The sequence below is a fragment of the Nilaparvata lugens genome, chromosome 3, assembly GCF_014356525.2.
Source record: "Nilaparvata lugens isolate BPH chromosome 3, ASM1435652v1, whole genome shotgun sequence".
In the NCBI taxonomy this organism is placed as follows: domain Eukaryota; kingdom Metazoa; phylum Arthropoda; class Insecta; order Hemiptera; family Delphacidae; genus Nilaparvata; species Nilaparvata lugens.
This window is the reverse complement of record NC_052506.1, coordinates 82,607,253-82,620,050: the sequence shown is the minus strand read 5'-3', so window position 1 is coordinate 82,620,050 and position 12,798 is coordinate 82,607,253. Positions and strand designations below refer to the sequence as shown.

Here is a 12,798-nt window from a genome sequence, read left to right as displayed (position 1 = left end):
AAAAAAAGGTAGATTAGTAGTAAATGAAAGTTCAGAGAATAATTTTGAAAGTTTATAGAAGACAATCAATTTTTGTTAAAAATGAGCTGGTTTGCGCCGATTAATCGGTACTTTTTAATAATTCGATTTGACTAATCATCTATTGAGGCTGTGCAAAGGCTAAAAATAAACTTCCTACTGGTGATATTTTTCAAAGTTTTTCGATTCTTATCAAGCTATCAAAATGGAAGAGTTTTCACAGTAAAACATTTTTTCCCCATCATTACTTTTTGAGCGCCTAAAGTTTTAATTTTTGGGACAGAAAATTTCAAATTCGGTGAGAGATAAATCTATGAAATTTAGAGGATAGATTCTTCATGGTATTGTTGATCTAGTAAAAGCAAAAATTAGTAAAACAAGAATAACTTTCTCAAAAATTAATTTTACGAAATTTTTTGTTTTACTAGATCAACAATACCATGAAGAATTTATTCTTCGAATCTCATGGATTTATCTCTTACCGAATTTGAAATGTTCTGTCCCAAAAATTTAAACTTTAGCCGCTCATATCTCAAAAAATTAATGATCGAAAAGAAATGTTCACCTGAGAAAACTTTTTCATTTTGATAGCTTTTTTATATACTAATAGAAAAACTTTTAAAAATATCACCAGTTGGAAGTTCATTTTTAGCCTTTGCACAGCCTTAATAATTGATTATTTTTGAGTTGAGAAATAATTTTGAAAATTCATAGGAGACAATCAAATTGGTGTTAGAATCTTTAAAATGACTGGTTTGCGCCGATTGATCGATACTTATTTAATAATTTGATTTGACGTTCAAATTTAATAATTAACGAGTATTAATCAGTCTGTCAGCGACATTTGAGGCATAAGCTTGATAGCATAGACTGATCCTGTATAGAAATCAATCGTTGTGGATCTTTTGCATATCACTGAAGCAATATGATCAATCGCTATGCTCTTCTATGCTTGTGATTGTAATGCCTACTAAATAATCTTCGATCATCATTATACATAATTTATGTTTGATGATAAACACATCATCAAAATGTGAATAGATTAAGTTCCAATCTTTGCAGAGGAATTGCAGGTATGGAAAATAATGATACCATATTTATTCAGATTATAATAAATAACAACGAAACTCTTCAAGCCTGTATAAGTAGTTCTCAACAGGTTCTTCTGGCGTATCTTTATCTTTATCCCATTGCTATTATAATCAATGGCATATAAATCATTCCAAACTAATACTAACTGTTCTTAATGTATAACAATAATTATCCAGTAATGTAGAGCAATCGGTGATAAAAATCTTCCATTTTTAATATTGTTTTGATTAGTCAATTTTTTATTTAGTATTCACTGGAAGAAATTCATTATTTGATTTCAGTGGATTCTTTTCAAGAAATAGAGACAACCAAGAAAACGGTGGGTTATATTTTTGAAAACTTAGTTCCAACAGATTCAAAACTTGTTGAGGTTTGTTCCGATGAAATTCTACATTTTCTAATTTCCATTCAAAATGTCACTGATGTATGTTTTTTTGTCTATTAGATTTGACATTGCTTGCACACTCCTGGCCAATTGATACTGTTGAGTCTACTTATTGTCATTTGTTATACTTCAAACTACGTGTCATTCCATTGACTTGGTTTATTTTCTTATTAATACATGTTTGGGTGTGAGAAAAGTGCATTGTGCTTATCAATATCAGAGCCAACCTCTTATCACTAATACTGCAATTTTTAATAAATAATATAGCAATCATCAAGTATTTGATATTCCTTATTTGGTTAAATATGTTCTTTCCTAATTTTTAATCATGTTTTTAAACTTAGCCTTTTAACCAATTATTGTATTTTGTTAAATTTTCCATTGCCCTTTTTTCTCAAACGGTAGGTCAATTTATTTAAGTTGAGTCGAACTCTGTTAATCTTAGTCTTGTATTTTAAACGACAATGTTATGTTATTTGTATTTAAAATTTTTTTGATGTTCACTCTCCTCCAATATCAGTGATTGATTCAGATTTTCAAATGAACTTGATCTCCTAAAAACAGTGTCGAGAGTGTAATCTAGCTCAGAAATGAACGAGAAACTATTCTCATCTCAATGTATAGGTATTGATTATTGTTATCGATTTGTTGTAAATAAAAAATAATATCAGTAATCACATATCATGTGTATTTTCAATAATGGTCCTGCTCTATAGAATGTTATTAATATGTCATTCGAGCATTGTATTTGCTCTGAATTTGGAAATTAATATTAAAGTATGTCATTTGAATGAATGATAGAAGTGTCATGAATGGAGTAATTTTACATGAATTGTGTACAGCAAGGTCTGGATGTAGCAATTTACTAAGCAATTTTGAAAGATCAATATTGAATATGGAAATTATTGAATACTAGCTAAGTGCTAACGAAATCATTCTCAAGTTTTTATAAAACATTAATGTACGTATTCGTGCTGTCAGAGATTTTAAAGTGTGTTGAACGAATCTGTTACCGCTTCTTAAAAATGTTAGATGAAATTAGAGTGTGATAGAACAGATCAGAAAATCACTTCACTTATATGGGCTACTTTTGTTCAAATCAATAAAAACAATATAAAAACTGGTAGTACCCTTTATTAAAAACTTTAAAATATTTTAACGACTGGTCGAAATTAGTCGTTAATAAATCTTTTAAGTTTTTAATATAGGGTACTACAAGCTTTTATTAATTTTTCAAATCAGTTATAATTGATAATATTGAAATAATTTCCCCTATGACAATATTGTATTTCAGAAACAAATTGCATCGAAAGATGAGTTTGATCTCAACCAGAAGTTTGTTGATTTTATGTACTAACTTCCACTTCAACTAAGTTCATTTTTCCAATTTGAAATTATAACAAAATTTCGGATCATCAAATCTTTTCTAATGGGAGTACAGATTATATTTTGTGGGTCCGCTTTCTCTCCCAAATTTTTGGTTAGAATTATTTTTTGTACTGCATAAAAAATAGATGCAGAATTTGATAATTGATTCGATTTCAATTATTGTTCTACATCTCATCATATTTGTTTCACCCCTACTTTGAAGAACTGTTTTAAACTCATACGTTCTAAAAATGTATCGTTCAACCTTTCTAAAATGTACTATAATTAAATGAATATATTATAAATATTATGTTGGAATATACGGTACCTACTTACTGCCGATTTTAATGATTTCCAACTACATAAAAAAATTCAGCCCTAATGTCATTAAGGACATAAGTCATAAGTCCTTAAATTCAGTTGACTAAAATGATATTGCTACTAATCATCATGCTGTGAAGCATTTCAGAATCATAATTAGCCATGTAAGTGACCTATTATTTTTAAGTGTATTTTATTTTTCAATAAAAAATAGTAACTTTGATACTTTCGTTCATTCGACCATGAATTTACTCAAAATTCCATTCACAAGAGAAAATTTGGAATAATTTGCATTCTTCACGTTTCAATTGAGTTTCCCCATCAAATACATTCAAATTGACGGATCCTTTTTTCATCACCATTCAAAAATTACCATCAAACTTCAAACTTTCATTTGATGTATGTTTATATTTTTGTTTCTTTGTTTTTGTTTTTCAGACCAATGGATCCAGTTCCAAAACATGTAGTTGGGTATGTTTTCAAATTTGATTTTGCATAATTTCACTTTTTTCCAATATTGCATGACTATTTTATCGCAACATCATTTCATTTATTTTTGGGTGATGTTTATTTTTGATCACTATAGATTTTTTTCTGGCAAATGATTATTATTATTTGCTGCATCATTTCTCAGTTGATTTTCGAACACTTGTTTAAATCCTTGTCACAACTTTCCTATGCTTTCTAATTCAAATATCAATAGAAAGTGACTTTTAGGGTCATGCATTTTGCATTACTACAGCGACATTAATCAGCGAATAGAATTTTCAACCTATTGATCCTCACTTCTTAGATTAGCAATGTTAGAATAGCTTTTCAGAAACTTACTATCACCATAGAGAAAAGATAGCATTAGAAGATATGGTATATGTCATTCAAGTTCCAAATTTCAAGACTATTTGTTGTTAACTCAAGCCGATTACTGTCTATTATCACTGTTTTGTTGGGGTGAGAGTGTAAGAACGGAGCAGTATGAGAGACTACCAGCGTCACATTCATAGCTTAACGAAAAATAACTACTAGGATTATCGGCTTGAGTTAACAGTGGAATTTGGAACATAAACGCCCTATACCATGGGCTGTCTACTTATGCTATCTTTTATCTATGGTATTACCTAGATTTAGCGTCACTTAAGTTTACAAAGTTATCAGTATCTTTAGTTTTCCAATCGACATTTTCTAGCTTGGTGCATCACTTTTGCTTCGTTCCAATGAAATGAGTTGTTGAATATTGAATGATATGTTTTGATTGCAGAGGTGAGAGAGTGAATGATGACCAGGTGAAGCCGCGATCACTGAGATTCACTTGGAGTATGAAGACAACCTCATCCAGAGATCCCAACGAGATAATGGCCGAGATCAGAAAGGTACATCATTCCACCTTATCTCATTTATTCAATAATCTATGTTTTCTTTCAATGAATAATCATCACCATAGATAGAGAAATAGTTATTTGTATATCTAGAGTGAAAAGTACTGTCTTTCTCCCTGAGGGAAAAGTTTGAAGCCCGAGGCGAAGCTGATGGCAACAATTTTCCTGAGGGAGAAAAAACATTTTTCACTCGTGATGTACACAACATTTTTCCTCCACCTACATTTTTATAAAAACTGCAAATAAAATAATTTTTAAAAACGTACTTGACCAAACAATGTATTACAACATAATCTAAAAAGTAAACAGAAACAGCTGCTTGTAATCACAGTTCTCCGCCGACAGCGATATGCGCTATCTGTCGGCAAAAGTTGTAACAACAATGGCCGCCACAACTACAGCCAAAGACCTTAAAGATGCATAGACCCACATGCAGCGCTAGTGTCGTACTTGGAATTGAAATCCGCCATTGAGGGGGCAATCCATAAGATTATTACACACCAATGCCACCAATGCCTTTGTGATCTATTGTATCACAAATATATATAGATATAATATCTCGTGCTAAAATACCCCAATGGCGGCCTTCAATTTCAAATAAGAGCTATCATTGGGAAGGCATAGGCATTGTGGGTCTATATCTCTTCAAGGTCTTTGACTACAGCTATGATGAAGTTCCCGTTTCAAATTTGATTAGTTAATGAAGAATATTCGTTGGCTGGAATTTTGAATAACATGGAATAAAATAAATTATACATTTTTTAGTATAGTGATATGAAGTTTGTAATAATTTTATCATACAAACATATATTCTATATGTTGATCAAATCTGGTTGAGGTATTGAATTTAGTTGGCTCAATGACTGACTACTCTATATGCTTCCTTATCTGAGCTTAGACCTTCTAACCTATTTCAAATGTAAGTTTTTAAAATAGAGATGCTTCCCATTTTATTCAAATGGAGTTACTTTTCCTTCCTAGGGAGTTTTTTCTGTTTTTTAGTACCGAGAGCGAAAAAGTGACACTTTAGTTTTTTAGTTCCAGGGAGTAAAGTAAGTACTTTAGACAGTAGGTGGAGGAAAATATATAATTATTATGGTATGGGTCTTTCATGTTCCAAATTTCAAACCGATTTTCTCTTATCTCGAGCTGATTCTGTCGACTATTACTGTATTGGCCTGGTGAGTGTGTAAGAACGGCCCAGTATGTGAGACTACCAGCGTCACATATCTTCACAAAAAAAACTACTTGGACTATCGGCTTGAGTTAATAGTGAAATTTGGAACATAAACGCCCTATACCATGGGATATTTCTTATGCTGTGTCATTACTTTCATGTGGATAGTAAGCATAGATTGTTTTCAAAATATTCGCACGCACATTCTTGATATTACTATGATTTAGATATTTTGTTTCTTGTTTTCTAATTAATGATTTTTCATAAATACAAATACAGTGAGTCATGTGTAGAATGGATTAGCTTTGAATAAAAACCCAATTGTAGTATATTGTTTTTGTATTCAATTTTGCCAGAAAAATACAGTTACAACTTTTTTTCACTGGCAATAAAATGATTATACAGTAATTGGCAAATAAAATGAGTTTGATTTTTTTTTTGAAGGATACAGTGATCTCCAGAACTACTCCACTGTTTGTTTGTGATCAATTAGAAAGAAAATATTCTCGAGCATAATAGCCACGTGATCGCCACGAACACGTGCATTTCATTTTTCACCAGAGATCCCGGGTTCAAACCCTCTAAAGTTTATATACCAAAAGTTTTTTAACCAGATCACTCCCGTGTTATCGGATGGGCACGTTAAACTGTTGGTCCCGGCTGAAGTATGACAGTCGTAAGGCCCATTGACGGCTTAAATTATATATTCAGGCGGTGGGACCTTCCCGCAAGGGACTCCCCACCATCAAAAGCCATACGAATTTACTTTACTTTTTCACCAGTTGATATTTGTAGAGGAACAGTAAAATACATAAGCATAGCTTCAGCTGATGAAAAGTGAAATGCGCGTGTTCGTGGCGCCTATAAGTCTGTAAGCACTTATAGATTGAACAGAACTTGACAAACATAATAATTATGTGATATTATTATGTGATCATGTGTTTAGTTTGTCAAGTTCAATCAGGTAAAACTTATAAATTATGTGTGTGTTAGGCATATTATGTGGTTCGTCTGCAACCGGCCTAACACACACATAATTTTTTGCCGTTCTTATAAGTCCCATATTATGGGATGTGGGACCGACATACCACAGAACAATACGACTAACGCAGAGAGTCTTTCTCATTTCATTTGAGAAAACGCTCATTAGTGCTATTGTGGTACAGAAGCTAGGGGAAGCGTGGTGCTCAAACCAGTGGTACCACAATCGCAAGGAAAATAATCGCTATCACAACGCGCAACGCCATGTGGAAGTATCAGTGCCACTGCCATGCCTGCCAATGCATTTCATATGCACTGCGTTTGTGGTACCACAGAAGGAAAATAGTAGCTTCCACATCCCACATGCAATAGTGGTTCGTCTGTAACCGGCCTAACTAGTCTAACATCATAATTTGCAATTTTCCAGTAGTTTATTTATTGTTATCGGTTGTTGATTTTATGTTAGAAGCTGGTGTCAAACGGATTTTGTTCGTTGGACGCCTTTTGCGTGAATGTCGCTTTTGTTGGAAGACATGTCCGTTCACACATGCTTGACATACTTGTCCGTTAGTGGCCACGCTCATTTGGAATTTTAATGTGCATATTATTATTTATAAAGTGCCTACATACTATAGACTATTACTATTATGAATATATAAGTATAAGTATGTTGTTTATAATATTGTTTTTGATTGGACAGGTGCTGGATGCGAACATATCTTAAATACTATTAGGCTGGGCGTACACCGGTTAGTCAAGACAAGACAATACATGATCAGACACATCTAGCCAAAATACTTCACATAGTTGCTCAGGCTAGGCACACACCAGTTAGTCAAGACAAGACAAGACATGATCAGACACATCTAGTCAAAATACTTCACATAGTTGCTCAGGCTAGGCACACACCAGTTAGTCAAGACAAGACAAGATATGATCAGACACGTTTAGTCACAATACTTCACATAGTTGCTTATGAAGACATGTCTAATTGCAATGACTAATCAGTGTTTGTTGCGTCATAAGCAACTATGTGAAGTATTGTGACTAAACGTGTCTGATCATGTCTTGTCTTGACTAACTGGTGTGTCCCTAGCCTGAGCAACTATGTGAAGTATTTTGACTAGATGTGTCTGATCATGTCTTGTCTTGACTAACCGGTGCACGCCCAGCCTAATAGTATTTAAGATATGTTCGCATCCAGCACCTGTCCAATCAAAAACAATATTATAAGCAACATACTTATACTAATAGACTCATAATAGTAATAGTCAATAGTATATAGGCAATTCATAAATAATAATGCGCCTAGCCTTAGTGGGTTTTCACACCAAAGCTGGGCCGAGCCGAGCGGAATCCGCGTGCGCGCTAATTATGCAGGATTTAGTCGGGAGCATTCAAATCAACGCCGGGCCGAGCCGAGCGGATTTGTGCAGTCGGCTTGACGCCCAACTCGAGCGTTTTCGGCCGAGCGGATTCTGTCTTCTTTCAGTTTAGTTGGATCTTCCCACGTAGTGAGTTCTCACTACAAGGCTAGAAAACCTACTGAGTGCGAACGCAGGCAGATTCCGCTCGGCTGATCCGCCTCCGGCCGATTCCGCTCGGCTCGGCCCAGCTTTGGTGTGAAATGGGCCTTAGAGTGTACTGGTTTTGATTGGGCAAATGAATTGGTTTGATTCAGGTGCTGGATGCGAACAACTGCGACTACGAGCAGCGCGAGAGGTTCCTGCTGCTGTGTGTGCATGGAGACCCGAACACCGACTCGCTCGTGCAGTGGGAGATCGAGGTCTGCAAGCTGCCGCGTCTCTCTCTCAACGGCGTCCGCTTCAAGCGCATCTCAGGCACGTCGATCGGCTTCAAGAACATAGCGTCGAAAATCGCCGACGAACTCAAACTGTGACTACCGCTCGAAGAGTCTTTCGACTGAGGCCACGCCCCTCCTCCACCCCCACCCCTACACTAAAGTGGATCGACTCTTCTCTCAAACACTGAAAGCTTCTTCTGTTCACCATCACACGTCACTCGTCAGCGCCAGTTTACTTTTGTACGTTTTGTAAAATGGAGCAACTTGGCACCCGATTCAAACAATAACACTTGAATGCAACCGATTCCTCCAGGAGTGCCTCTCAAGCCTCCGAGAAACTGCTACAAATGGTTTCCCATCATTCGGGGATCGTGTTAACCTATTAATCAACTGTAGTAAAAATATCGCATAATAGGGGAATAGCCGTTCTAGATTGTGTATACTCTTCCTCAACTGAATTATCCGTGTTTGGTTTTTATCGAAAATATGTACAACTTTCATCATCAATCTGGGGAAATGTTGGGTTCAATTTTTTTATAAAGGAGTTTTGTACATTTCAAATCTGTATTATAACGTTTCTTATATTATTGTTGAATTGTGTAAATTTAAAGTGAATGTGTGAACATAATTATGTATATCCAAAATGTAGAAAAATTAATATGTATTGTAAAATGTGGTGAATCAGTTTTGTTTTGTGTAACAGTTCTCAAGCTAAAATGTAACATGTTTCACTCGTGGTTTTGAGCATCAGAAGAATTTTAATTAGATGATACTGAATAAATGTATCAGTCACTTCGTGCCTTCAGCTTGTGTATGAATAGAATTCGCCTGAAAACTTGGCTTTCTAATAGGCAAGCAGTAATTAAAAAAAAACTGATTGAATTTGATGGCACTTCACAACCTTACGTTCTTTCAAATTTTCTATTGAAAAGTAGACATTATTTGCTTTCTGTGATGAGGTACATGCTAGTGAATTAATTATTATAAAACATCAATTACCCTTTGATATTGGAAATGATATTCTTTATTAGAAACCATGCATAAGATAGATACTTATTTGAAATGAGTTTATTAAGAATACAGTTTTGATAATTTAGTGTTGAAAATCATAAAAATATCAATGTTTTAAAATGTGCTTTTTTCAGTTAGGAACTCGTAACCTGATACCAATACATAACTGTAAATTTGCTACTATTGAAACTTCCCTGATTGATTAATAAATTCTTGTATTCATCGAATTATTAGATTACCTGTTTGTTGAGTAGAAAAAATCCAGATGAAAGAAATACAGAATTTTACAAATCAGAAAAATATATTTGCAGATGAGCTGAGTTATTGAATACACATCACTCAATTTGCCAAATCCTTTTTTAACAAACTTAAATATCATTGGCGTATCAATCTACTGTTTCAAATATTTTTCACATATTATGTTGTGGTCGATTCCAATTTGTATTGATTAGAGGTGTCATGGAGTCATAGTTTGTGATGCAATTTTGAGAATGATTGCCCATGCCCATGGTCAGCAGAAAAGTGTAAAGTTGTACAAAAACCAACAGCAGTGAACTTTCGAATAGGATTGCTAAGTTTGTAGATATCATGGGTGCTTCTCTTTTATCATTGTAATTTTATGTATTGCATAATCGTGTGTGTAGCAACCGGACAAGTTAGTGAAGTTAAACATGAACTTTGAATGTAAATATAAAACAAGTTGTTATAATAAACTCTTTAGTTTGTAAGTATACAAAACCTGAGCTTAACCCGAGTTTTAATGAGATAAGATGTAGAAAGAAGTGCGCTCGGCCTGTGACTTACACCGTTCAGCTGTGGCGACTGTTCCAAATATCCAAGCTATTTTTCCCGTTGTCGATCAAATCCTTGTTAAGTCTGCACATAGCCAAAAGAAATGGACAGCATTTGTTCACTTTTCTTTTTAAATTATCGTTGAGTTGTTTGTCTGGACTATAATAGGTATTAACATGTTTAATTTTTATAATATAGAAATTGTTCAATTCATTTTCTCAATAATATGTATCATGTTATTTGATAATAATAATGTAAATTTTCTTAAGCTCAATTCATGCATGACTCATGTGCTCCCCACTATAAAAATATTAATATTCCTACTCCTCGTTTATTATTAAATACTAGCACATCTTAGGTTTGAACTCTATTAACTTTACTTGATGTTCAGATGATATATGATAAGTCATGTTTGGAGAAATGTGGTTAAAATGTTCAAACCTTTGCTTGCAATTTTTATGCCTAACATGAAAGTCAACGTTTATAAGCATTTTCAAGTTGGAAATTTGACATATATTTGTAAACTATTAACATTTATTGATATTATTGAACCATACAGACTTGTGTTTAATATCAATGAAACTGATTTTCATGTTATTCCTCATGTATCGAAAAAGCTGTGATGCACTTACTGAATTTTTAGAGTATTAGAAGACAATATAAAATGTGTCTGTAAAAATAGTAACCCAAACTTATGTAAATACCGTAAAATAGTTGGTATTTTCCATACTTGAGATATCAAACATATTCTTTTGTCATCTTTAAAAGGGAAGTTAGTTCTTTTATTAGTTTGTGTGTAAAATGAAAGTGTTGTTTTCTGGTAAAGCTATTAAATAGTAATAAATTATTATCATTTATTGTGGAAAATAAGTCGACAGATTTTCAGCTTGATGTTTAGCTCATAGAAATCTATTGTTTGAAAATTAATAATGTCTCTAATATGCGGGTCTTAGTCAACCTTCAAACTGAGGAAACATAATAATTGTTTTCTCTCTTATCCCATACTCCTGCAAAATTGTTCACTTTCAAAACTTGAGACAGATTATCAAACTGATTTAACTCGAAATTTAATAGAATAATGTAGATTTTCCTCAAACTCTGTCTCGAATATTTCCAAACTTTCTAACACGCGATAAAATTTGACACTTTTTTATAAATTTTATACCTAAAATAGTATAGACTCTAATAAAATTCGAACAAGCTGAACCCGACCATAAACACATTTTTTCTGTTGAATGACAGGAAATTAGAGCTTTAATAAATAGCCCTTGATTTGTAGCTCTTATCTAATTGAGTAAAGAATTTCATGTATGAGACTAAAATGGGAGCAAAATATCAGTCGACATATTAAATAATATAAGTTTTCCTGGGAAATGTACATAGAAATATTGACAATGTAAATAAGAACAATCCATTTTAATTATCTTATTGAATAATTTTATCATTTAAAATTGTCAATCATTTGGATGTTCGTACAAGAAATGAATAAAACCTGAAAATTTTACTGCATCTTGTCTGAGACTTGAATTGCATCCAATGCATCAATGTTTAGCCTATCGAAAATGAAATGAGCACAACACTTCATGGAACATGGCGACTCGTTAAGATGCCATGTTTTGTGCCTTATATGTAAAACTAGTGTATTGCAAATCAAATTATGCAGTTTATATGATTATGAGACAGTGGCATTGTCCAAGCAAATATAATGTCCACACATTCTATTTATGTCGGCAATACTTCACTCCAACTTACATGCTTTAATAAATTGAGCTGGTTTACTCGATATGTTAATTTCAATTTTAAAATCATGTTGCAGTTATTTATGAAATTCTGGCAACATTTACTTATCCTGAAAATTGTAATTGATAAATTCCATGAAAATCTATTTGCGTGTTATTCTTTTTATATGTATTATTTATACACAGAATTATTTTATTAATATCTTAAGCTAATGTGTTTCTTCGTAATTGAGAGCGTTTTCTCTGAAACATGGACTTGATAACCTAACTATAATTTATTATTGTAAGTGCGTCATCGACCAAATCTGTGATTTATGATTTGATGTTGATCGATGCTGATTTGCCGAAGGATGGTTGAGCAAATTCAATTATGCAAATTAGGCGATTGATGATTCTACCTTAACTAGATATGGCCAGCAAAATAACATTTTCAAAAAATTAACTATTTTTATTTTGTTTTAGCTTCATCAGTTCATATGTTTTCATGTAAGCTAAAAATAAAGTCTTCTGGTTATTGTCATATAAAATATTTGACTTCCTACTTATTTGTCACATTGTAAATCTTTTTTGATCTTGGATGAAAATCTGGGGATGAGCCTGGATTCTCTTGTTATATGAATGACTGCAATTGAGGCGGTAGGTGGAGAACTTATTGGGGAGAACTCGGAAATGGATTCTCCATCATTTCTTCTATGTAAGTGTGAAGATTTCATTCAAATATCTTTTTTATCGAGGTT

The 12,798-nt window shown here is 33.2% G+C and overlaps 1 protein-coding gene across 16 annotated transcripts in view; it reads left to right on the top strand.

Moving 5' to 3' along the window:
- The window catches only part of LOC111043296 (serine/threonine-protein kinase MARK2), a 284,820-nt gene extending 272,230 nt beyond the window's left edge, over positions 1-12,590 (top strand). For 14 of the 16 annotated variants that reach the window (XM_039424818.1, XM_039424806.1, XM_039424805.1 and 11 more), the window contains 3 exons: positions 3,623-3,655; positions 4,440-4,551; positions 8,397-12,590. In XM_039424818.1, coding sequence (XP_039280752.1) covers positions 3,623-3,655; positions 4,440-4,551; positions 8,397-8,615 — 364 coding nt within the window. In that variant the 3' untranslated portion in view covers positions 8,616-12,590. The remainder of the gene's footprint in view (positions 1-3,622; positions 3,656-4,439; positions 4,552-8,396) is intronic. The other 2 variants (XM_039424812.1, XM_039424807.1) reach the window with 1 other exon arrangement.
- Positions 12,591-12,798: the final 208 nt, after the last annotated feature.